Below are 26,561 nucleotides of genomic sequence, written 5' to 3'. Positions count from 1 at the left end.
AGTAAGAATTTCGGCATTTACATGACAATAAAAATGCCTTACAATTGCTTAGTTTTTCAATTCGATATTATCAACGGCACTCCACGTTATCTGTACATTGAGCCTAAGCATTTAAAAATGGTTTCTAAAAAGGCAGTGCAGTTGGTATACCTTGTGATACTCTGGTAGAAAAAACTTTATTGAAAGGCTGTTTCAGTGTTGTGCACGTTCAAAACCGATTAAAAAGTGCACTTTTCCCCCATGAGTTGCCAAAAATGTGATTCGTTAGGCTCCTAAGGTGACATAATAAATGTCGTTCTTCTGCTCCAAATCAAGATTCTTCTGCTCCAAAATCGAGATTTCGCTGCTCCAGAAACTGCTCCGAAATCTGATTCAGCTGTCTAACCCCTGCTTACCGGTGTTGGTGCTTACCTGTAGGCTTGAGTTAGGTTAGCGCAGTCAGCGTGGTACGTGTGTATTGTTATCTCGCTGTTCTTTTACGGTGATGCGTAAATGGTGAGGTGATACTTGTCTTGGTGCTTTTCTCCTTACCTGTGTTGGTGCTTTTCTCCTTACCTAAGCAATTATAAGTTCATCTAGACTGTTCATTATTCAATGGGGTAGATTTTTGTCCTGTGTGAAAAAGGAGATACACTTCGTAACTTCGTGGTGCTTCTTCCCAAGCGCACATTTTGTAGATCCCGCAGCCCAGTTTTTTTTTATGGGCATTTTTCTAAGTGGCGCGTATGACATTTTACAGTGCACTTTTCACCCACATTATTAGCTCCACAATCAGTAAATTGAGGCACCCTAAGTGGGTGCATGAAAGCTGCCAAGCTCCTGTCACGAAGTCCTCATGCAGTTTACTCTTTTCTCACTTGTTCGAAAGCTGCTTGGGCAGGAGACAGGCTGTAAAGTTTGAGTACCTCAATTAATCAATGAAGACTGCTGGTAGCTCAGTTGTTGTTGTATAGCCTGAATGGCTCCTTTGTGCTTATTTTCATGCTGTTTGGGCTTACGTGGCATTCAAGGGGGGCATAGTGCAGCCACAGAAATTCTCTCTGCCTTTAATCGTTTGTCCGGGAAGGCCCGAATGCGCGTCTAGTCGATAGAAATATTCCCAGCCAGGGAATGGTTGAAATGTCCTTTTGTGGCGAGCCGCACCTTTGTTGTCTTAGGTCTAAGCAGTGCCGAGTGGGCCTTGGGATGCCGGCGGAATGTCTCTAGTTGTTGAGGGTAATTACCGCATTATAGCGTGCAAAGTGCGCTAGATTTAGTGTTCCATGAGAGTTAGTTTAACGTTCCAACTTTTTGGGGATTAGGTGATCAAAGTACTCTTATGTGCACAGGGTACATATAGATTCCGTGTACACAAATGTGCGACCAACAGAGGAATTTAGCAAGCGAATGAATTGGATTATCCGCATAATAACCTCAAGGATGAGCCAAAGGGCTCTGAAGCCTGTTATGCAGATCCAAAGTTCCTAGAAGATGTTTGAGATTACTTAGACGCATGGGAGTGGAACACGGAACCAGCTGGGGGTAGATTTCATGCTGACAACATGGCTTGTAGATGAAGGGTTACGATGAGAAGTTCGTTAGACTTGCTACCTTATCTTGGCTCCACTGTCAAGTACAACTATACCTCTTCCCATCGCGTCTACCGTATTTACACGATTGTAGGTTGACCCTTTTTTTCAAATTTGACAATCCAATGTTGAGGGGTCGACTTAGAATCGACATCGAACTGTGTACTGCAAGTAACGGCAAGAGCAATGAAAAATCAGAAGTGCTACGAGAAGGGGACAGCTTTGCACCCTTGTTTCCATGGTTATGGTCAAAGCATAGCATATTAATTTACCATTGCACACATTGTGGCGTCAATATAGGTGATGCCGACTTAAAGTTGGCGTTCCCGATCTGTACCTTTTGTCCACCATACTTAGATCGACTAACCTGCCACCATCGCGTTCGGAAGTGTACAGAACAATGTGATGTGGTTGTGGCTACGTTAGTGCTGTGCATTGAATCAATGGATTCACTAATACTCATTTTAAAATGGTTTATTAGAGTTGAACAAAACGCTTCTTGAATGCGAGTAACGTACTCATAAATAAAAGGAAACCGCTTGCGGCCGCTTCCATCAGCCACTATGTTGTTTGTTTTGGTATCGCATGGCAATGGCCACTGCCGGTTGCTTCGATTCATCTCGCAGAGAATGTGTTCTCATACTTGCGAATAAAGTTTCCTGCTCAACCCACAGACCATGGTTATTAAATGTGCTTATACAAAAGCTTTTCTTTTTTAACATTTACTCCGCACACCACGACCACACGGCTATTGTGGGAGCATCGATCACTGATGGAAGAGGCGCCGTATGGGGGGTGTTGGTAGTTGACGGAAGAGCTTCTCTTTGTGATACGATTTTGTAGGTGGCACTTATTTTTTTTTTAGATGCAATTTGGGGGGGGGGGGGGGAGAGGGGGGATTGACCTTAATTCGAGTCGCCTTACAATCGTGTAAATACGGTAAGTCAAGACAAACTGGAAAGCGTTTTAGGCATTGTGAGGCACTCATCCAGTTGTAACAATTGTCTTACTACATCACAGTTTCTGGTGACTGGTAAGTTAATGTCGTTTTATAACCTGGAAAAACCAGCGTGAGGAACAAACTGCTCATCAGATGTTACCAAAGCGCTATTGAACGAAGCACCGACATCACAGTCTAACACTGGGGCAGCGCTACTTTTGAACATTACTGATGACTTCTTTGACCATGGAAAGGTTGATGAAGTTTAGGAGGCCATTGACAGTGTTCTGTTCTAAATGATCATGCCAGGTATGTAGAAAGGAAAAGTACCGCTGCCTTGATCTACCATGCTGAGGGCTATATGACGAGAAAAACAATGGCAAGAAACGCAGTGTGCATCTTGCCTTTGTGTTATGCCAAATGACGCAAAAACGGATGAGAGCTCTTACTTGACTCATTTTGACAATGGTGGGCTTGTTTGTCTCAGTTCCACCCCGTCCACTGGCTGCAGTCAAGCTAACCGATGACAAATTCACTGCCTTCTTTAGCAAGAACATTTTGCATGAAAAGAGTTTGCTCGATTTTGGAAAGTGCCTACGTTTTCTTTCTCTGCCGCGGCTTGGCTGCTCTAGCCAAGAAAAAAAAAATTTGTCCGAAGTGGTCAAGTTCTCTGTCTTGTTAAGGTTCAGATTTTATGTTAAGAGCCTGAACAAGAAAAGAGAAGGTCAAAGGCAGCGACAAAACTCATTATGTTGCGCCTCTGCCAACAGGGTGAAGTGCGTATAATACTGGTTTGATTATAGTACCTTTCTATAGTGCCTGACTTGTGCACAATATGCACTGTTACTGTGTTCAGTGCTCTGTAAACAAAGTACTTCGTTTCATGCCTTGCAAACTTGCTGAGCTTTTTTTTTTTTTTTCATACTTGTATCACTTTTATAGTTTGCAGATATCCCTAGATCTAATTCATACACTTACCAGTGGCCCGACTCATAGGGACAGAGTACTTGAACACTGGTGTAAATAAGGTTTGTCAGAAAAAGCTTGTTTCTTTTTTTTTTTTTTTCAGAATGCAAAATGAGAAACGGGCCAAATGCATTCTTTGGCACACCAGCCTTTACGTGCTGCACTGAATACAGTGCTTCAGTTCTTAACGTCACACTGAGCTATTTGGCAAGTGGGTTAGTTGAATCAAGGGTAAACTCTTGGGATCGGTTGAGGAATAATAAATCGTGGTTCCCTTCATGAGAATCAATGTAAAGTAGGAGATGAACAATCTTTTTAATCCTTTGCCTTGTGAAGCACAACAGCTGCTGTAAGACTTCAAATGCCAATATTAATGTTATTAAACAGTTTTCTAGAAAGCCAATACATGTTTTTTGTAGTATTTTAAAGCTGTATAAGGTAGGGGTGTGCGAATATTCGAAACTTCGAATATTCGATTCGAATTTTTTGGTATTCGATTCGATTCGAACGACACTTTTATTGTTCGAAATATTCGAACCACCCAAAACTAAAAAAAAAAAAAATTCAGAGCGTGTCTGTATCGGTGTTTATTTACAGTGGACTCTCGATGATACGATTCCGGGGGTGCGAATTTCGGGATGATACGAATTTCCGAAAAGTCCCGGCGAAATTGCATCGTTTGCAATGGTAAAAATTTCGGCTGTTACGAACGGACCTGCGGGGCCCGGCGGAAGATACGAACGAGCCGGCGAGGCACCCGACTGCCGAACGAGCAAGTGAAGGCTCTCGCTCCCCTGTTTGTCACTCTTTCTCCAGAAACGGCCGGGCTATTGTTTTCTGCTCGCGAAAACGCTCTTCGCACGCCCAACGCGCTGACACCGCCGCGAAACCACCCCCACGCTGCGCGCGGCGCGGCCGGCGGCGTCAACATGGCGTCGGCACCAGCCGCGAAGTGGCGCGGGCGCTCGAGCGACCGCTTCTACGCTCTTTAAAATGCGGCTCAAGGGAGACACGAAGTTGCTTGTGCGGTAAAGGAGCTGATAATGCATGCGAAAACGGTACTGTAAAACATCATCCGCGCCGCTAGTGAAAGCGCCCATTAAATATTTGCCGGGGTGCTAAGCCTAACCATCTCCGGCGGAGCCAAGCCGGCTGTCTCGATCTCATCGCAAGTAGTCAGGCTCCTCCATTCTGCCGCGCGCGTCGTGCGTCATTTTCTGACCGAGGTAGGCGCTACCGCGGGCGCGAAATCGTCGATGTGGGCGTGAAAATACAGCGCTCGCAGAGCCGAGGCGAGCGAATCGCGTGCAAAAACGCACCATGCGGTTCATGCTTGGCTGTTGCGGCGTGTAGCGAGCTTGGGCACAGCGAGTAAGGAGACGAGCGCGAAGCTTTACGTGCTCCAGAAAGGACTGCTTTGCGAAAGGGGGGTTCAAAAAAGCAGAAAAAATCACGAATTTCTTCACGCGAAAGTAGGAAAAAAAACAAACGAAAACTTTTTTCAGCGCTAAATTTTTTGGTCTGTGTTGATTCATACGAATTTCGGATGATACGAATATTTTTCGCAGTCCCGCGAGATTGTATCATCAAGATTTTACTGTATCAGCGCGCGGCAATGTGCACGGGCTAGGGCATGCCAGCTACTAGTTTGTCCAGCTGTCGACCTGAGGACCAGCTCCTGCTTGTGACCAGGGCTACGGCAGCCTGGACAGCACATGGGCTCCTGGACTGAGGAACCACTCTCGCATTATTGCGTAATAAAGTTGTATCTCTCTCTCTCTCTCTCTCTCTCTCTCTCTCTCTCTCTCTCTCTCTCTCTCTCTCTCTCTCTCTCTCTCTCTCTCTCTCTCTCTCTCTCTCTCTCAAGTGAGCGGCTGTTTTCGATATCTGGTAAAGTGGTGACGAGCAGGAGGTTGTCACTGCTCCCCGAACATGTCGAGCAGTTAACCTTTCTCCATGTTAACATTTAAGTGAGTGCAAACCTTAACCTGTTGAGTGCAATGGTATTGTGTAATTCCTCATTTTACTTTGTGTGATTTGTTGTGCAATAAAGTTGCAGTTTTTGTGTCTCTAGATGGTGAAAACATTAATTTTACAAAAAACAATAAGTATTCGTATTCGAAAAATATTCGAAAAATATTCGATTCGATTCGAACTTTGTTTTTATTATTCGAATTCGCTTCGAAATTAAAAAAATGATATTCGCACACCCCTAGTATAAGGTGAAGTTATCGTTAAGTTGTTAATTGTTTGTCTTCAACAAAGAGAGCCCCTGAGAGACATTTTCAAATATCAGTGTCCATTTAAAACAAATCGAAGGTGTCATTTTAAATTTCACTGCTATAATGTTTTCTATTTCACTTCTGATTTACAGTGCAAAAAGAAGCTTCTAAATCCCAAGCATTGCTTTAGTGCCAGGTTAATTGCTTGACATAGTTGTCATTCTTTGTTCTCACTTTTATTTCTGGCCGAATTCAGGCTATGTGCAAGGGTTTTTGAACTTTCTGGGACATTTCTTGCTCTCAAAAGGGAAAGAAAGAAAAAAATCGGTTGAGGGGTTACTGTCAAGTTAAGTTTTTCGCGGGCGGGAGCAGACGGCGAGGTATACGTCACAAATTTATCTACATTTTGTATTGCAAAATGCGTGCACTGTAAACGAACTGGCGTAGTTCTTATATAACATGGCATTTTGTAAAAAAACACTCCAAATACACAGAAAAAGTAAATGCTTGCGTCACGCTGGTTGGCTGACTGGAAGCTTCGCAGCGCTTGGGAAGCGCGTGGATCACTACATGGATGGTGCGGGTTGAACGCAGATGCACCCACTCGCGCAATAGCACATAAGCGGGCGCTGCCACAAATCATCAGCGTTGGGGCCATCTCCTTGCCTGCCCTCAGCACACTAGCCAGTACAGTCGAACACGGATATATCGAACTCCAAGGGGATCGCGAAATAGTTCGATATATGAAAAATTCGATATAAAAAAATATGGGCTCTGAGACCTCACCTGTGGTGGACGATCATTTACCGATCTGCGCATTGAAGAATGACAACTAATTCCAAACTCACGACGCAACAGGGTGCTTTATTTGCGTGAAAAAAAAAATCTCTGATCTTGGCCAGCTTCTTCGTCCTGGAAATAAAATTCAAGACGCAGGCCTCGATCTTCTCGAGACTATCCAGGTGCGACAGCCCAGTTCCTTCCATGTCGCTGCAACAACGGCGAATCAAGCTGAACGCAGCCGCCACTTCACCGGCGGAGTACGATCGAGCAGCCGCCACCTCGTCCGGACGATCTGCGCCACTCGAGCTTACAGCCTGGGTTACTGCTGCCGGAGCTACGATATTCTCGTCATCGACGCTCGAAACAGCCTGAACATTGCTGTCAGCGTTCACTAAGTCGTCGCCAGACACTCCGTCGACTTTTTCTCCCGCCTCGACCCGCTGAATGGCTTTCAGCTTTGTCGCAAAGTCCAGGTTCTTGCGCTTCTCTACGCTGGCCGCAGTTGTAGCGGCCGTTGCTTCCTCGTCGGTTCACCCTCACCCAGTCACACGTGTCGTGAGACACGTACACGACGCCTACACAACTCCAAAATTCCAGCCGTTCGTTGCGCCTTCGCACACCATGCACAAATAACACGCACGCAAAAGAAGAACAACGCGCACGCAAAACAAGAACTTTGATGATAACGATTCCAAGGCGCTCTGAACGTTCTCCAAAAAGCGCTCGCGATGGTCACCTCCAAGAGGAACAGCAATCTACGGAAGGTGCGGGACAACTCTCGAAAGAGCAACAACAGCAAAATGCAAAAGGAGGAGGAGGCCGCCAGCGCATTCGTTCCTTCTCTTCCCTTTTCCGAGGCGACATCGGGGGAAGACAGACCCAGAGAGAGAGAAAAAATATTTTCGGCAAGCCTGGGAACGTAGCTAGCCGAAAAAAAGAAGTGTTCCTCATTTCGGAGAACGTGTGCAGTCGGAGCGAAGTCGGGGCATCCCTACCTTGCACTGTGACATTTTCCTGGCATTTCGGGCTTCTGTCCGTGTCGGGTTCCGGCGAACGCGCGATGTCGCCCGCTAAGCGACTGCCAAAGACCACCTTCGAACTCACGTGGCGTTCGATATAGCCAATGACGGTAAAAATACCGTTTGATATAAACGTACTAATTTCTATACTTTTACACGGAAGTTTCGAGGGGATAATTTATGTGTTCGATATAGACAATAATTCGATATACCCGTGTTTGACTGTGTATATATATATATATATATATATATATATATATATATATATATATATATATATATATATATATATATATATATATATATATACACACACACACAGTCGAACACGGATATATCGAACTCCAAGGGGATCGCGAAATAGTTCGATATATAAAAAATTCGATATAAAAAATATGGGCTCTGAGACCTCACCTATGGCGGTCGATCACTAACTGATCGTCGCATTCAAGAATGACAACCAATTCCGCACTCATGACGCAACAAACAGGACGCTTTATTTTCGGGAAAAAAAATCGCTGATCTTGGCCTGCTTCTTCGTCCGGGAAATGAAATTAAAGACGCTGGTCTCGATCTTCTCGAGGCTGCACAAGTAGAAAGTTCCAGCAGTAAGCTGCGCCTTCGCCGCACACCATGCACAACACGCACGCAAAAGAAGAACAGCGCGCACGTACCACAAGAACTTTGAAAGTAACCTTTCCAAGGCTCTCTCAACGGACTCCAACAAAGTGCTCGCGATGGTCATCTCCGAGAGAAACAGTGATTTCCGAAAGGTGCGGGACAACTCGCCAAACAGCAGCAACAGCAGCAAAATGCAAAAGAAGGAAGAGGCCGCCAGCGCCTTCGTTCCCTCTACCCTTTCCCGAGACGACATCGGGGGAAGACAGACCCAGAGAGAGAGAAAAAAAACTCTTTTTCGGCAAACCAGGGAACGTACGCAGTCGCAAAAAAAAAAGGACGTTGCGCAGTCGGGGCATCCCTACCTCGCACTGTCACATTTTCCGAGCGTTCGGGCTTGTGTGCCTAGAGAGATTTAGCATACCGGGCTTCGTCCGCTAACGCTACGGCGGCCGGCAGCGGGGCCCGACTGGGCCAGTGCAAATTCGTTCCGGTAGGGGGGATTAATTCCGCGAGCCAGTCTTCCCCATGCCCGCGTTTTCCCCCACATCCTCCTGAACCTCAATCGTGGGTGCCGCGACCGCCGAAGAGCACCTTCCAGCTCGCGCGGCATTCGATATACCCAATGTCGGGAAAAAAACGGTTCGATATAAACGTACGAATTCCTATATTTTTACACAGAATTTTCAAGGGGATAATTTATGAGTTCGATATAGACAATAATTCGATATACCCGTGTTCGATATATCCGTGTTCGACTGTACATATATTCTAGACACCATAGCATGGGAGTCGTGTGGTGTGTGGCACATGGCTGGCACGCTAGCGCAGATGCCATGGAGGAAAGGGGGGTGCAAAATAGGGGCTTCTTTATTTTATTTTTAAGAAACTGATTTTAGCTAAAGGTTCACAAATTACATGAGAATGGGCTAAATGTAGTAGTTTAAATAAGTTCTTAGCCCACCTGTTGTGTGAGACCGTCTACTAGGCCGGCATTTACCCATACCCCAATCATATGACATTCCGGTCATATGATGGTTTCGCACGGTCGCTTGAAAGTCATATTATTGGGGTTCCACTGTACATGCATGTACATATTGAAGGACTACGCTCGGTGAATATTGCAACACGCGATATTTTGCTCAGGTGTCATGTAAAAACCAGTTGTGAAGTGCTAGAAATCCTCTTTTTTTTTTCTCACTAGGCATGTCAGTCACATGGAGTACATCAAGGATGGCATCAACTACATGCGCATGAAGTTCTACATCAAGGGGTCTATCAGGTCTGGCACTGTGCATCTTGAAGTGCGAGAGGTATGCCTTGTTGAACTCTTTATTGTTTTTGTTATGAAAACTACTTTCCCCAGTGGTTGCGTACTCTAGCATATGCACTTTTGTTAGCTCTCTATGTACATCAGCATATTAAGAAGATATTTAGAGGAGTCATAACACAAGCTCAATGTAATGCACCTTGATCCAACAAAGCTTACAGCATAACAAATATTTCAAAAATATTTCCTGGTTCTAGTTTCATGTAAAGATAGCAACTTCAGCTTGACGAAAATTTTTATTCAGCAGAATTTTCACTAGTAGCTGAGACTTCGTTTTATTGAGGTTCGACTGGGACTCAGTGGTGAGGATATATCACTGCTAAGGTTGGAGGTTTAGTTTCCGGTTGCAGCACAATATGAAAATGCCCATGCTCACAAAGTTAAGGGCATATTGTCACATAGCCAAGAACAATGCAGGGTTCTTTCAGTAAGGAAGCTTTATTGAAAGAAACTTGTGCTCCGTAAAAATCGCAAGCATCAAGGAAGCAGTCAACAAACTGATATGCACAGTTGAGAGTCAGCAAATGGAATGCTACGGCGTTTGCCCGGCAAGCATTTATCCCTCGGAACTCTTCTTTCCGGAACCATTAAATTAGACTGGGAACATTGTCTATTACACTTCTGCTTGCATCACATCGCTTATGAAAGTGACTTGGGGCTGCGACGTCAGTGGGAAAAGTTTCTGCAGCTCCCTGACTGCTGAACAGATGGTCTCACGTAGTGTGTCAGAGCTAATAGCCTGTCACCGATCGTCTCCATAACCAGCACATTCAGTGGGCAGTCGTACTGCGTTGTACGAATTTCAAGCGTCCTCTCCATGGTACAGATTTATGATGGCTCCCAAGTTTTGTGTAGGAGTATTGCATGTCATTCTGCTGACCCATTTTGTTGAAAATGTTTTTATTTATGGCAAATTTCCGGGGACAGTTCAGCTGTACTAAATTTTTAAAGAATTCAGTGCCTCTCTCCTCTGTGGAGAAGGATGACCAGTGAAGCTGTGGTTCATAATGTTAGGGTCGTTTTAGAGGCTAATTATCATACAACTTGTTTCCAGATAGGTAAAACAACTTTTACAGCTGTTTTCTGTAACCATACAGAAAACAGATAGCTCCGTGGATGGCCATATATTGACAGCAGCAATTCTTTAACGTTAGGAACTTCACTGAGAACTAACTCATTATGACAAGTAGATGAAACTCAGCATAATGGCAGAGTCGTCTTAGCGGCTAATTGTCGTATATTTTGTTTCAGGATAGTTTTGATAACACAAGAGTGCGAGCCATTTTCTGTAATCACACACCCTCCGTAGATGGCCATGCTTCACTGTGCAACACACAATGTGGAAAAGCCAGCTTACAAAGACCAAGCTTTCATTTGTCCCCTTAAAGTCGGCTTTACCTCTGATCACAAATGTATTGCTCAGAAGACGTTTTTTCAGGGGCAACATAAGCCGTCTTATATGCAAATGTGAAAGCCCTAGGGCCTTTTTTTTTTTCTTTTTACGAATTTTTGCACTGGGAACTGGTTTTTGCATGGTGGAGAAACCTGCTTCAGAGAGCGTGACGCGATACCAGCAAAGGCTGTGGTCAGGGCCAGCCCTAGAACAGCTCCGCTGTTCTAAGGCTGGCCCTGAGGTTTTTACTACCGATTGAGTCGAGTCTGCTTGTCTATCGTACAATTCCGAGCAAGCGCCCCTCTGCAGGCAAGCCGAGATCACCAGCAAAGTGGGGAGGGGGCGCTATACTGGAGCAACACCAAAATTCAAGATGGCAGTGACAACAACTGCCCGCCAGGAAAAAAATGTGGAATGCACATGCCCCTAACATTTTGCCAAAGAATGTTAGTCATCGCTCTCAAAACCATCAAAAGACTCCTCTGAGCCAGTCCAGAAGAAAAGTTCACAGAATTCCGCTCGATGTCCACTCCGGTCTCCTGGTGCCCTGCCAGTCCACCATGCAGGTTGCCTTTCTCCGAGTCATCCACCGTGTTTCCACGACAGTCCTTCGGGGGCCCCAGCCCCCGAAGGGCTGTACCTAAGTATCCTTGGGTACAGCGGCCCACGCCTCGGCAAGAAATTCGAGCCCATGCTGCCGCCAAAAGAATCCAGGACTGCCAAAAAAAAAAAAAAAGCGAGAAATGGCGTTTAAAGATTGTGCTAATGGGCTGCTAACCAAGATTGATTGGATTGGATTATAGACTGGCCGTGGCATGCCAGTTTTGCCTGGGTGTGGTAGATTTCGGGATCTGGACACTGGGGAGCAAAAGGGGGCGCTTTCTCAAAATGGCACGGAAATTTAAAATGAGCAGTGAATTTAGGGGGAAGCCTTACATGGGTGGGGGCGCATGTTCAGAATTTCACGGTAGTCCTCCATGATCCCAGACATGATTCAAGTCATGTCTCATGTGGTTTCAAGTTGCCCAGAATGGAGTGCATGATGGGTAGGGTAATTGGTGTCATTGGCTTATGTTACAGCACATGATGAGGGACAGTGTTGGCAGCTTTAAAAAACCAAGGAATAGAAGAGACCTATATAAGACTCCTAGACGATGTATATAAGGAATGTACGGGCAGGCTGTTTCTTCACAAGCAAAGCGAAAAGTTCCCGTTCCAAGAGGGAGTGCGACAGGGAGGTACCATCTCACCAAAATTGTTCACAGCATGTCTGGAAGGGGTATTCAGGAAGCTTGACTGGGAAGACGCAGGTTTATGGATCAGCGGGGAATACTTGAGTCATCTGAGGTTTGCAGACGACATAGTCTTACTCAGTGAACCAGCAGAACAACTGAAAAAATGATTGAAGATCTACAATAAAGAAGCTTCGCAGCGGGGTTAAAAATAAATATGATTAAATCTAAAGTAATGATAAATAAGCATGCTAAAAGTGCCCTCTTCAGCATAGGTAGCGAAATACCGTAACAAGTAGAAGAATATAACCACCTTGGACAGGTTGTCACTGCTGATCCCAACCACGAGAAAGAAATCCGGCACAGAATAGGAATGGGTTGGGGTGCACTCGGCAAGCACTCACAAATAATGAAAAGTAAGCTACCTCTATCCCTAAAGAGAGAAGTATTTAACCAATGCGTTCTTCTGTTCATGACATATGGAGCAGAAACTTGGCACCCTACTAAACAACTGGAAAGCAAACGTACGTCGGCGCAACGAGCCATGGAGCGAATAATGATAGGAGTAACACTTGGGGACAAGAAATGAGCATCCTGGATCAGGGAGTAAACTCGAGTAGAACATATCATTGTTCAATTGAAATTAAGAAGACAAAGTAGACTTGGGCTGGCCATGTAGTGAGGCGAAGCGACAACAGGTGGACCACGAGGCTAACAGAATGGATACCGGGAGACGGGACTAGAAGAAGGGTATAGGCCAATAACTGGATGGAGAAATGAAATAAGAAAATGCGGAGGCCAAGAATAGACTCGGGCAGCGCAACACAAGAGTGGGTGGAGGTCAATGGGAGAGGCCTTTGTCCTGCAGGGGACCTAAATAGGCTGTTGATGATGATGATGATGATGATGATGATGACAAGGGGGGTGCAGACTTCCCTCCATGGTGGGCGGAAGCGCAAATGCTGCCCACTGCTCCGCTTCACCACCCATGACTCGGATCCACCGCCCACTTCCTTGATTCAGTAGGCCCCCACCGCTCCGACTGGCCCGTTTAAAATGCGCGCCTGGGGAACTAAAAATGGCCACTGTGCGAGAGCATCCCCAGTGGCAGCGGGCAGCACATCTTGCAACCTGTATATGTGGAAGAGTCTGAACAAGTTGCTTTTAAATCTGAAAAATTTGCAGCTGTGTGCAAATATTGGAGTCAATGCTTGTGCTTGTCGCTTTTTTATTTTTCTTAAGAGCTTCCACTTTTCACCATGCCTGGCACGACAATACGCAGTATTTGACCAGAGTTGTTTAAGTTTTGTGATGAAGATTTCAAATTCTTGAACTTAACATCTCCCCTACCCTGTTCTTGAAATGCCCACCTCTCAAAAATTTCTGGAAAGAACCCTGTGGGTGGGGTAGCCTGTGCCAATGGTCAGTGATTGGCGTTGAGCTTCAACTTCTTGATTTTGTGCCAGTACTGGCAGCCTTTTTGGTACCAGAGTCTGGGGTAATTGTTTCCATGTTTGTGTAACCAGGAAAAATGAGCTGCCTTATTATTTCCCTTTTCATAGCAACTGCTTTCAGGGTAGAGGCAATGCGTGCTTTGTCCTTGTACTGCCAATTTATGCTTAAAAGACAGCTTTTGATTGGTTTGTCCCTCTAGTTGCTGCTTAATCATTGTTCAGGTCATGTCTAAGGATTGCTGCATTTCAGTCAATCATGAGAGCTAATTTTAGTTTTGTTGCCAAGCTGCCTAAGCTGCTTCTGCTTTCTCTCAGTCTTTTTCCTGCACTTGTGGGCTGAGGCCAGATGGCTCCCACATCAATTTTTGTTTATTAGTACTGCTACCGAGCCCATGACGTTGGTCAGCATCAAGGTGGCATGACTGGTGAGCTACTTAAAGGCAAGAGCTGCCTTTGTTCTCATAACGAAGAGCGAGGTACCAAACTTAAAATGTTCAATTCATGGTGAGGAGTAAAGCATAGTCATGTTACAACATACTGGGGTGTGATAACATGAGAACTCAAACTGGCAGGGTAATGAATGCTTCGAGCCCTGTCTAAAATTCACTGGCATTACTGGCTCACGGCGTAACGAGCATTTATAAGCGCAAATTGGTACTGTCGAGTTTGCGCATGACACACGAGAGTTTCTAAACAGGAGTCAATTAAAAATACACGAAACACCTCCTACTATTCGGAGAGGTGGTGACTCAGAGGCTACGAGCAGCCATTCAGGCTGGCACGCATGCATAGGAAGATCTTTCGCCAGAAAGAGCCTTGTGTGTGTTGGCATCTACCAAGATGGAAGGCTCCGCCACATTGCAGGCTTTGCCGCAATACAGAAAACCTCCGTTGCTCAGCTCACCACTAGGCAACAGTGAATTCACGCTGATTCATTACACCAAAGGTAACCGTGGAGCCTTGCACTCTGCAGTTTGCGCAGTTCCGCCGTTTGCGCAGTGTTCCGCAGTTTGCACTCCTGCAAATACTTATTTCGATTGCACAACTAGCAGATGATGCAGGTGCCCTGTGTCATTGACTGTTGTGGTGGGGCCTACATTGTTGTGTCACTTCATTGACTTTGTTTTTGAGCAGCCTCTGTGCTGGGCACTTTTGTCAGTGCCCAGATGGCTTTCTCCCGCAGTGGGCACATTGCTTGTTTATTTGAGGCCATGCAGTGTTACTAGGGCTTTCCTGGGCTTGGGCAATTGTGTTCTTGGGCTTGGGCAATTTCTTGGGCAATTGCGTTCCTCGAAGAAATGCAAGAAGCAATTGACATGATCGCAGTCGCCGACTTTGAACACGCACCTGAAGATACCTTCAAGCTTCCACATCCCTTCGACGTGAATCCGGCGCTACCGCAAGAAGAACGGAACAAATTATTGGCTTTGCTGCATTGCTACAGCAAGTGTTTTTCGTCGAAATCAAAGTTACGTCAGACTACTCTAGCGAAGCACCGAATTATAACCGAGGATGGAACCCGACCCACCTGACAGTCACTGTACTGCGTCCTCGCACGAGCGGTAAGCCATCCGGACACAAGTGGAAGACATGCTCAGCGATGACATTATACAGCCATTGAAAATCCCCTGGGCTGCGCTGGTCGTACTCGTGGAGAAAAAAGGCGGCACATTAAGGTTTTGCGTTGACTACCGGCGACTGAACAAAATCACCAAAAAGGATGTGTACCCACTGCCATGAATCGATGACGCCCTCGACCACTTCTGCCACGCGAAGTACTTCTCATCGATGGATCTAAAGATAGGCTAATGGCAAATAGAAGTGGATGGGAGAGACTGAGAGAAGACAGCATTCATAACCCCGGACAGCCTTAACGAGTTCAAGGTGATGCCGTTCGGGCTGTGCACGGCACCAGCAACGTTTCAAAGACTCATGGACACCGTGCTAGCTGGCCTGAAGTGGCACGCCTGTCTCGTATACCTCGATGATGTTGTGGTATTCACCCGAACATTCGACGAACACCTTGCAAGGTTGGAGTCTGTACTCAAGGCTGTTCGCTCGTCGGGGCTAACCCAGAAGCTTGAAAAGTGTCGCTTTGCGTACGAGGAACTCAAGTTTTTGGGCCATGTCGTCAACGCGGTGGGAGTCCTGCCAGACCCGGCGAAAACTTCAGCCATAGCGAACTTCCCAAGACCGAAAGACAAGAAGGCTGTGCGAAGATTTCTCGGCCTGTGCGCATACCACTGGCGCTTCATTGCAAACTTCGCACGCATTGCAGAGCCACTCACGCACTTGACGAAAGATAGCATCCCTTTCAGCCGGGAAAACGGCCGAGAAAATGCATTCTGCGAGCTGCAACACCGCCTGCAAAACTCGCCCATGCTCACTCACTTCGACAATGACGCCGAAACGGAAATGCACACGGACGCCAGTGATATAGGCTTGGGTGCCGTCCTCGTCCAAAAGCAAAGCGGTTGCGAGAAAGTAATCGCCTATGCCAGCCGTGGTCTCTTGATGAAAGAGAAAAATTACTCAGCCTCCGAGAAAGAGTGCCTTGCAATTATATGGGCCATTTCAAAATTTCGCCCATATGTGTATGGTAGACCATTCAAAGTTGTGACAGACCACCATGCGCTGTGTTGGCTCGCCAATTCGAAGGACCCCTCTGGACATCTTGGGTGGTGGAGCTTGCGCCTGCAAGAGTTTGACGTTACAATTGTCTATAAATCCGGCAGGAAACACTCTGACGCCGACTGCCTGTTCCGTGCCTCCGTCGACCCACCACCGCAAGACTCCGATGAAGACAGCACGTTCCTCGGAGTCGTGACGGACGGCGACCTAGCCGCCCAACAGCGTGCCGACCCTGACTTACACGTCGAGATCGACTACCTCGAAGGGCGCAACGTGGCTGTGCCTAGGGTGTTCAAACGGAACTTACCAGCATTCAGCCTGAAAAACTTGTTTCAGCCCCGGAACGAGAACAAATTACCTTCTTGTCATCCCCGCAGACCTACCGTATTTACTCACATAATGATCGCACTCGCGTAATGATCACACCCCTGAAGTTCGTCGTCAAAATACGACTTTTTTTATTTCCCGCGCAATGATCACACCCTGAGCTTGCTGCAGCAATATGTCGTATGTGTGTCAAGTCTAGGTGATGATGGTCGTTCTTAGCTATATTTCCTCCTTTTTCAAAGTGGACATGGCTACGTTATTGCCGCAGACTTTCAAATATTAGCGATATCGGCTAGCATGAGTTCATTATTGGTGCGGAAGAAACTGTCACTAAATGCACATAATGTACCCACAAGACAAAGAAAAAAAACACACGTTCAGCTTGCTGTGGCGGCAGCTGTGTCGGCAGTTTTGATGTCCCACACTGTGACGGCAGCAGCCACTTGTTGGTCGACCTGTTCTCACATTGCAGTAAACTCGTTCCGGCGCGTTACGTAATTCATGAAAACACTGCATTTTGCGTCACTTTGCAACGCGGCTGGTGGTGGTCTGTGGGGTATTTATTATGTTTTTATTTATTATATTTATTATGTTCAGGAGACCTATCATAAAAATTCTGACCTGCAACTTGCTTGCGTTTTAGGCGCTGAAACTTTTTTCGCAAACAATTTACCTCGCGTAATGAACGCACCCCTAAATATGCATCATATTTTTTGAAAAAAAAAAAGTGCGATCATTACGCGAGTAAATACGGTATGGGACAAAATTTTGGAAGCATGCCACGACGACCCATCTTCCGCACATCTCAGTACAGCCCGCACTATTGGAAAAATCAAGACAAAGTACTACTGGCCCCGCCTCACATCCTACGTCACCCAATACGTCCGGAGCTGCCGTGACTGCCAGCGGCAAAAAACGTCTCCGACGAGACCCGCCGGACTTCTGCAGCCGATCGCCGTCCTGTCGAGGCCCTTCCAATAGATTGGAATGGACCTTCTGGGCCCGTTCCCCTACGTCACGATCCGAGAACAAGCGGATTGTCGTAACGACAAACTACATGACGCGCTACGCAGATACCGCTGCTCTTCCGAGGGGGACTGCACAAGACGTCGCCAAGTTCTTCATAAACCAAGCAGTGCTGCGACATGGAGCCCCTGAAGTCCTAATCACGCACCGCGGAACGGCCTTCACTGCGGACCTTACGCAAGGAATCTTATGCTACATCAACACAGATCACTGAAGAACAACGGCATACCACCCCCAAACGAAGTCTAACGGAACTTCTGAACAAGACGATCGCGGATATGCTGTTTATGTACGTTAATGTTGAACATAAGACTTGGGACGGCGCCTTTCCGTTGTGAGCCAGCGCACCGACTACTAGCGACACCTGCCCGACACATCAGAAGCCAGCGCCGCAAGCGCACAGACTACGGCGACACCTGCCTGCCACATCGAAAGCGAGCACGAAGTCGAGCAGAGCGAGTGTGCGGCGCGCGGCCGGCGGTAGTAGCTTGAGAGGCTCCTCGAGGCGTCTTGCCTCGCTAATAAAGTTAGTTTTCTGCCTTCGAGTGCCTTGGTCGCGTCTCGGGCCCTCGCTGGCCCGCGTCGCCCCTCACAACTGGCGCAGTCGACCCCGAACCGTGCCTGGAGCATCGCCCCGTGAAGTTTCGTCGCCCAGCGCTCCCTCCGTGTGCAGGTGCTACCGCCCACTTCGCCGGAGCCATTTCGCGCTTCGCCCTGTGTTTCACCGACTGTCGTGTTGGCGCCTGCCCGCCCGATGAAGTAACCTGCCTTCAGTGCCCAAACCGTTCGCCCTACTCGCCCTCTCGTCTCGTAACCAGTTTGGTGCCTTGTACCGCCATGCCGCTCGTGAATTGGAACGAGGCTACGCCAGAGGACCTCGCAGGCTTTACAGCAGATTATCTCCGTGAAGAGTTGGCTCGCCGAAATCTGGACGCTACCGGGCCGAAGGAAGAAGTAATAAACCGCCTTATCGCCGACATCGCTCAAAACCGCTCAGCCACGCCCACTTCCCCAGACTCCGCGGCGTCCACCCAGCGCCCTGACACAGCACCGCCTCCGCCGAGCTCCGATGCAGCACAAACTACCGAGTTGCTGACAGGTTTACTTCAGCAGCTCCTTCATGTGTCGCAACGCGCTGCAGTCCCTGTTCAAGTCACAACTCTTCCAGACCTGTCCGCATCGCTTCCTACTTACAGTGGGGACGGCGGCATTTCAGCGTCCCACTGGATTGAAGAGTTGGAGCGAACTCAAAACCTTGCTTCGTGGCAGCCTTCAACACTACTCGCCGTCGCCATGGGCAAACTTCGTGGAGCGGCCGCTGATTGGAAAGCCGTCATTGGCCGTCAATGCCCGACGTGGGAAACGTTCAGGCAAGCGTTCCTAGATCAATTCAGCGCCAAGCAGACCTTGCTGCAGTGGCAACAAGCAGTTACTTGTCGCGTGCAAGCATACGAAGAGAATCTTGTCAACTACTCTCTGGCAAAGCTGAAGCTCATCTCTGGATGCCCAGTCACTCTCTCGGACACTCAGCGCATAGAGTACGCCCTTCAAGGCATTGCCGACTCGAACCTGGCCACTACTATAGCAGCACAACGCCCAGCGACCGTCGCAGCATATATGGACATTGTCACTCAGCTTGATCAAACACTGAGCCATTCGGCCATTCCATTTTCACGCCCAGGGTATCTAAACGCCACACCACCCACTCCAAGCCTACAGTCGCCTTCCCGCAACTCAGCGTACATGAATCCTCAGGCTGTGTCAGACAGAACGAGCCGGCCACAGCGAATTTCAGCCCTGCCACCAGACCAACAAGAGTTCCGATACCACACCATCTCCGCTAAACATGGTGCTCCTGCCTACCGTCCTGGACAGAACTTGGCCGAAGCTGTGTGCTTCCAATGCCGCCAAAAAGGACATCTCGCATCCAAGTGTCCATCTAGAGCTACCGCTCCAACGTCTAGTACACATTCTTCCCCAGCTCTCCACAGTACCCCTTCGGAAACCCTCGATGGATCACTGGTCCAGTGTGCCCTTGTTACCACCACAATTGCTGGGATTGGTCAAGTGGATGCATTTCCCGACAGTGGATCGAAAGTGACGCTTGTTTCCCGCTGCCTGGTCAGCTCTTTGCCCCTCTTGCCCTGGACTAGACCCCCTCTAGTTGTCGTCGGTGGCGAAACAGTAGCTCCAGCTGGTGCCGTATGTTTGAAGGTTTCTGTCGGACCTATCACCGCCTTGGTTGAAGCAGCCGCCCTCCATAATAATGCTGTGCCACTTATATTAGGTGAAGACTGGTTTTCTGCAAGCCATGCACAATTGGTGTTTCAGCCACCCATGCCAACTGAAATTCGCCACGCACCCACAGGAACGATTGTTCGGTGCCATGAACGACTGTTGCCCAGGATGTCGAATGCTGTTATGATCCAGGGGCCCTCTTTCAATCACCACATGCCTGGACATCACAGATCAGCAGGCCTCCAGCGTTTGCCACTCCCAGAAGAGCAGCCGTGGTTACCACTATCTTGCCAAGATGATGTTCCAAACACCTACAGCCCCTCTCCGGAATGCAAGCAAGCTGCTTCTCCAATAGTTGAGCAGAAACGCAGCCAGTCCAAAAGCAAGTTGAGCAAAAGTCGCAGCAGCAACAGCACAAGTGGCAGTTCCCGCAAGCCCTCGTCCTCATCGAGCAGTAAAGCGCACAAGAGCAGTTCAAGAAACAAGGAGCGGCACAAAGATCCACCCCAGGAGAAAAACAAGTCATGTGACGCCAAACCTTCATCTGCAGGAGATGTTGAGCACAATGCAGAGCACAAGCCACCCGAACTAAAGCAGTTGGAAGGCAAAATTCCAGAGCCAAAATTGTCTGAGGCCAAAAGTTCATCGTCAGAAACTGATTCAAGGCGAGCAGAGAAGTCAACGCAGAAGCACCGAGACAAGTCGAAGGACAAAAGCTCCAAGAAGCGTTCCTCCAAGGGGCACAGTTCTCAAAAGGAAGCAGCATTGAAAGTCTCTTCACTTCCACCGCCAGCGCACGCAGAACCCGCCTCCGTAAAGCCTTCAATGAGCAGCTCCGTGCTACGTCGTCCACCATCGCCGCCGCCTCCCCCTTCCAACAAACCGCGAAAGAAGGAGTCGGAACGGAAGAAAAAGGAGTCTTCCAAATCGCATCAGCCCAAGAATTCGCTCAAGAATCCCCGGTGTCGGCAAAGCAGAAGCCACCACCAGAACCCTCGGAACGGAAGTTACGGCCAGAGCCTCTGGAGTGGAAGCTGCCAGCGGGGCCCCTGGAGCGGAAGCCGCCCGAACCCCTAAGCGCTTCAAGGACTATTCCCTCTCGCAATGAAGGCAGCAAGCAGTGCCACTTCCCTGACCAAAGGGACTTGGTCCAACAGAGAGGAGCCGGATGTGAGCCAGCGCACCGACTACTAGCGACACCTGCCCGACACATCAGAAGCCAGCGCCGCAAGCGCACAGACTACGGCGACACCTGCCTGCCACATCGAAAGCGAGCACGAAGTCGAGCAGAGCGAGTGTGCGGCGCGCGGCCGGCGGTAGTAGCTTGAGAGGCTCCTCGAGGCGTCTTGCCTCGCTAATAAAGTTAGTTTTCTGCCTTCGAGTGCCTTGGTCGCGTCTCGGGCCCTCGCTGGCCCGCGTCGCCCCTCACACCGTATGTCATGTTTGCGTACAACACGGCTATCCAGGAAACTAGGCAGATGACACCGTTCGATCTTGTCTACAGCAGACGGCCGACTACGATGGTTGACGCCATGCTTCCGCACGTAGAAGACGACGACCTCAACGTCGACGTCCCACGATACCTTCAGCGTGCGAAGGAGGCCCGCCAGCTCGCCCGAGTTCGCACAGTGGACCAGCAGCTGGTGGATGCCGGACGCTACAACCTCCAACACCGGGTACCGCCCCGGGTATCGTATATGGGTTTGGACTCCCATCCGATGACGTGGGCTCACTGAGAAGCCTCTGCGATGGTATTTTAGACCCTACCGGATTCTACAACGTGTTGGCCAACTTACCTACGAAGTGATCCCTGATGGCGATTCGGGAACATCACGACGACGCACGTGTCCCGAAGTCGTCCACGTGGTTCGCCTATGAAACCTTACTTTGCAAGATAACGGACCTTTTTTGTTGTTGTTTGTTCGGACTGTCTTTCATTGAAGCATTGGGTTGATGCACTCTTAGAGGGGGGTAATGCCGCGAACGATGCATTGGGGCCAAGGGAAGTGCATGTTCCATTCTTTATGCTGCACGTGTTATCTCCTTTGATAGGGAGAGTGTTTCGAACTAACGTCACCAGCCTAGAATAATCTTCTTTGATCTGCAGTGTTCTGGATGCAATTCGACGGTTCGAGAAACAGTCGCGCCGAGAGATAAAAGCCCGCAGAGCAGAAGGCCGCGGCATTCGATTCGCCGACACTCGCCTGCGCACATCTCTTTGTTGACTGCTGCTTCACCGCCTGTGTATTCTTTGAGTTGTTAGGGGAGCACAAGTTCGCTCCAATAAACTTGTTTTCCTTCAAGACAGCTGCGTGTCTTTGGCTACATGACAATATATATATATATATATATATATATATATATATATATATATATATATATATATATATATATATATATATATATATATATATATATATCCAGGAAGCTAGTTTCCTTTCTTTAAGTGTTACTCTGATCATTATTTGTTCCAAGGCTCATTGAGCTGACCTGTTGTTTAGTAAAACGCCAAGTTTCTGCTCCATATGTCATCACTTCACATTTATTTCTGAATTTGCTGCTGACAGTTCTCCATGACTGGCACGTCTGGATTGTTTCATCCGCAGGTTTTCACATCTCCCCCAAAGTGGACCGCGTTACCACGCATTAGAACCTGTGGCCAAGTCTAAAGCCAACACCCGTGCTGGGAACCCAAAGGAAATTCTGTGCGCTTGGAATGCCATGATAGCTCAATAGGATAGATGCTGGTTTCATAACGCAAGGAACCCAAGTTCGATTCCGACCACAAGAAGCGTTTTTTTCTAATTCGCTGCAGATGTTATCGTTCCCCTTTGCTGCTAACCCGTACCCCTGGGGCCTTTGGAGTGGCCCAGTGGTTAGGTTGCCGGTTTCACGGCGTAAAGGTCCCAGGTTCGATTCTCGGGACCTCCCTAACCATATTTTTTCTCGGGGACTCGGGGTTTTCTGTCAACGACGGACGGATTTGTGTTGGCCTAAACAGCTCTGCTGTTCATAAGATCGTAATTTTTTATTGTGCACTCATCAGGTTACAATCTTGGCTACTCTGACAGACCGGTCATTTCACCTGCATTGCACAAATAATATGCAGCCCTTGATATCGCTTATATTAACGCAGGTCATTCTCCGTGCTTTCTGCACAGGGTCATTCTCCCCGCACTTTTACCAAAATGTTACGTGGCGGCAGGACAAGATGAGACGAATGATGTGATGGGGTGAAGAGATCTATTTACACTGTGTACATAGCGGCCATGACAGAGCTCACGCAAGTTGCGCGCCAGGCACTTCGTTGTTGTCGTCATCGTTCTTGGGTCAAGGTGCTGTGAGGCATTGTCCACCTGAGTCCTGTAACAATATAAACTTTAAGGGTAAAAAGGCAGTAAACTTGCTCACAGACTATGCCCCACTATTCTGTCAACTACATCATGTGCAGTCATTTTATTGATAAAGTTGGTACACAAATTGACCTTCAATAATAATTAGGAATGTCTTACCTGGTTGGTCATATAGTGGGTGTGGTGGTTGCAGATTTCGCCATGTTGGTCTGCAGCCAACCACATTCTGCAACTCAAGTCTGCTCACTGTCTTATTGGCGAGTATGAATAGTTTTAAGAAGCTCTTCGAGAGAAACTTTGGCAGAGTGAAGAATGAAGGGTAAGGTAATGAGATTGCTGATCCACAGCTAGTGTACACAGCCAAGTACACTTTTAATGGCTGCTGTTATAACAAATGCTCGGTTATAACAAACGAGTGTAGCGTGACCATAACCATCTGCACTAAGGCAATGATGCTTAAGATATAACAAACATGTGCGAGGGTGCAGCTTTGGTACAGCCGATTGCACCAGGTGATCCCAGTCGTCACTTCAGTGGCCTTTCGCCCACGCCAAGTGTCAGATGTATTGCGTGGAATCACCCTGTATTTTCAGCAGAACTGACAGCACGCAGCAAAAGAAAGAAAGAGGGAATGAACATGCAACCAAAAAGGACGCTGCTGTCATGGGTGCCCCCCTTCCTTCACCCTCCTCCACTGCCGTACACAGAGTGGATGTCAGGAGGTGGGGGACGCAAGATAGAGGAGACTATAGGCGAGGCACACAGAAAGTTGATGTTGGCATGGTGCCAACACCTGCGAAGTGCACGTCGCCCCTTCAGCCCGGCTGGGGCCAGCAAAGTGGCAGAATGATTTCACTAGAGCCACCAAATAAGTTACGCCTGAGTGCCGACATTTTTCATTTATTTGTCTTCGCTTGCACGATCTTCAGAAGTATTGCTTGGAGGGATGGGAGGATGGATAAGGAAATAAAAAGATGGGGAACTTGTAACATGAAGCCATAATGTGGCGTGTTCCACTATGGTGCCATTGGCCTGCTTCTTGCACTTGTGGCATTTCTTAAGTTTATTAAACTTCAGTATTTGTTTTCTCATCACAGTAATGTACTGATATAGTAGGCCAATTTGTTTTAACACTTTGTGTGTCTTTAGCAGATGCTTGCTAAAGTTACAGTAGCACACGGTGTACAAAAAAAAGTTTATGCCGTGAAAACAAGCTTGAACAGGGAAGATAGAAAAAGGCACGAACGGCACGCTGTCTGTCACACAAGATACGTATGCTTCATTGTTTTTACCAGAATGCAATCTTTTCTGCTGCAGCCGATAAACATCCGATGCAGTGGGCTGATCGGAATGTCTTTCTACATTATCCGGCAGTGCACACTAAGACGTCAGATAAATGTGGTGTCAAGTGCATAAAATCAGCCTCAAGTCCTCCCTGGTGCGGGATGCACCAGAGGACAAAACTAGGCAAAAATGCAGTAAGGGAAGGAAGCACTGTTGTAAATGATGGTGTAAATAATGGTGTAAAAAGTGCAAAATATGTGGCCATACCTCCTATTGCTTGCTGAGCTGTTTAAGGGCTGCAAATGCTCTTTGCCTTATTTTTACAGCAGAAATTGCGAGATTTAGTGGTGTTCCAAAGGTAATGCAGCTACATGAGGTAACTGTGTTTGCCCTCTGGGCAGTGCCGATAGTGGGTTTCATAATGTTACCATGCTGCAATATTCAATTTATCACCACCTATAAATCGCTTAACATCAAATGGGTATAGGTGAAGAAAGAGAAGTGTCAGAAGGCTTTAAATTTAGAGAAAACTTCTAGAATATCAAACGCCATCACCCTTACCAAGTAAATGTTCATTTGGAGAGTTTGTGGCATAAAATTTGCGAAAGGAATGTCGCATTGGCATACTGTAACGAAAAGAAACATAAGCATTTAAAATTCGTTAGAGCTGCTTGATTTATCTCTTTCTCCCAATTGATAACCTCGCTATGTTGGCGCCTGTGTGCTGCTCGCGTCCGATAATTCCTTGTGACTTTCTTTGAAGCTTTGCGATGACTCCAACCCTGGTGAGGTTTTGGATAGCAAAAAGAGTTCCTTCTGAGTCCTTTTCTAGCTTGGCTTTTTCATTTTTCATGTTGGCTTCACTGCTCACAGAGTGAGGTGGTGTTAGTCTTTCTTTCGTTACATATTCAACCCCAACAGGGAATTGAATGGACGACTGTTTGAATGCATGATTACATATTCATTTTGCCCATTTTATTTGTTTCACTTTTTCTTACAGGACAGCCACAAGAAGTATGAGTACCGCTACCTGTTTGTTGATCTCGATGGCCAGCCAAAGCGAACAATCATTCTTGAGGACAACAGAGAGATCCAAGGCCGCAGCCCCACATTTGACGTTATCTAATGGATGCAAAGCTGCGTCTTTACGCACGCAAGAAACCTGAAACGGGCGTGGGTGAAAACAATAAAAAACATTTTCTGACACCCTCCTGATGGCTGTCAAATGCTGCCACATTCTTTTTATTTTGTGCTGCGTTCGAAACACCCACCGTGACAACCCATGTCTGGGGTCTTTTACAAAGTAGGAGTATACAACGCCACAAGCCGTCTTACACTCCAAAAACATGGTGTCTTGCTACGTAGTATGTGACCTTGTTTATGAGAAAATAAGTGTGTTTATGCAAATATTCAAATTACCTGAAGAGGGCTGACAACCATAAAAAATGTAAATACCGTATTTATTTCAGTGAGGTTGGAGTAATTGATCAGCACGTTCACTTGAATTTCTATAAAACTCTTAATGCGTGGGGACAAGCCCCCAGTATTCATGAATTTCCCAAATAAGAACGTCTGCATACTTTAGAGGCATACAATAACAATGATGGTACAGCTGAAGGGACACTGAAGTGGATTTGTCAAGCTTCTGTTTTTGCTTGAATTGCGTAGACTGGCTCAAAAAAACACACTTTTCATCGTTTATCCCGTCGATAAAGCAGTATTTACATTATAAAGCATGAAAGTAGAAAAACTACCAAGCGTGGTCTGCGACGGCCGCATCAACTAAAGCAGTGACGTCCATACAAGGTGCTGCTGTGATTGGACGATGACCAAGATTTGAATTCAAACCAGTTTTGGTTTCGGTTGTGTGAAACAACATGCTTAGCATTCGACATTATCGTTGGCTGGGCATTCTCGATATCTCAGTTTTCAGCATACCGCACTTCTGCCATCTTGTCGGCTGTAAAATGCGACGATAAGTTTGCCAGCACAGCTTGGAATCGTAACGATCACTAGCTGAGGTGTTCACAGTGGGTGAATACCCTCCACATCACCAAAGATGCTGAAATCTGATGCGCTTTTCTCCCACCTTTGGAGCTTGCCTGGCTCATGCCTGTATCGTAAGAGGGATGTTTGCACTCGGCCAAGGGTCGGCTGATTTGGGACCGCTCCTGCAA

The 26,561-nt window shown here is 47.3% G+C and overlaps 1 protein-coding gene across 5 annotated transcripts in view; it reads left to right on the top strand.

The window, feature by feature from the left end:
- The window catches only part of LOC144155031 (mitochondrial import inner membrane translocase subunit Tim21), a 49,951-nt gene extending 24,356 nt beyond the window's left edge, over positions 1-25,595 (top strand). For all 5 annotated transcript variants that reach the window (XM_077686230.1, XM_077686233.1, XM_077686229.1 and 2 more), the window contains 2 exons: positions 9,321-9,429; positions 25,385-25,595. In XM_077686230.1, coding sequence (XP_077542356.1) covers positions 9,321-9,429; positions 25,385-25,510 — 235 coding nt within the window. In that variant the 3' untranslated portion in view covers positions 25,511-25,595. The remainder of the gene's footprint in view (positions 1-9,320; positions 9,430-25,384) is intronic.
- Positions 25,596-26,561: the final 966 nt, after the last annotated feature.

Source organism: Haemaphysalis longicornis, unplaced genomic scaffold (assembly GCF_048455015.1).
Source record: "Haemaphysalis longicornis isolate Haplotype H1 unplaced genomic scaffold, Haemaphysalis longicornis Haplotype H1 scaffold_1, whole genome shotgun sequence".
NCBI classification, from domain to species: Eukaryota; Metazoa; Arthropoda; class Arachnida; order Ixodida; family Ixodidae; genus Haemaphysalis; species Haemaphysalis longicornis.
Note: the sequence above shows the minus strand (reverse complement) of the source record. Positions and strands in the feature narration are given on the sequence as shown.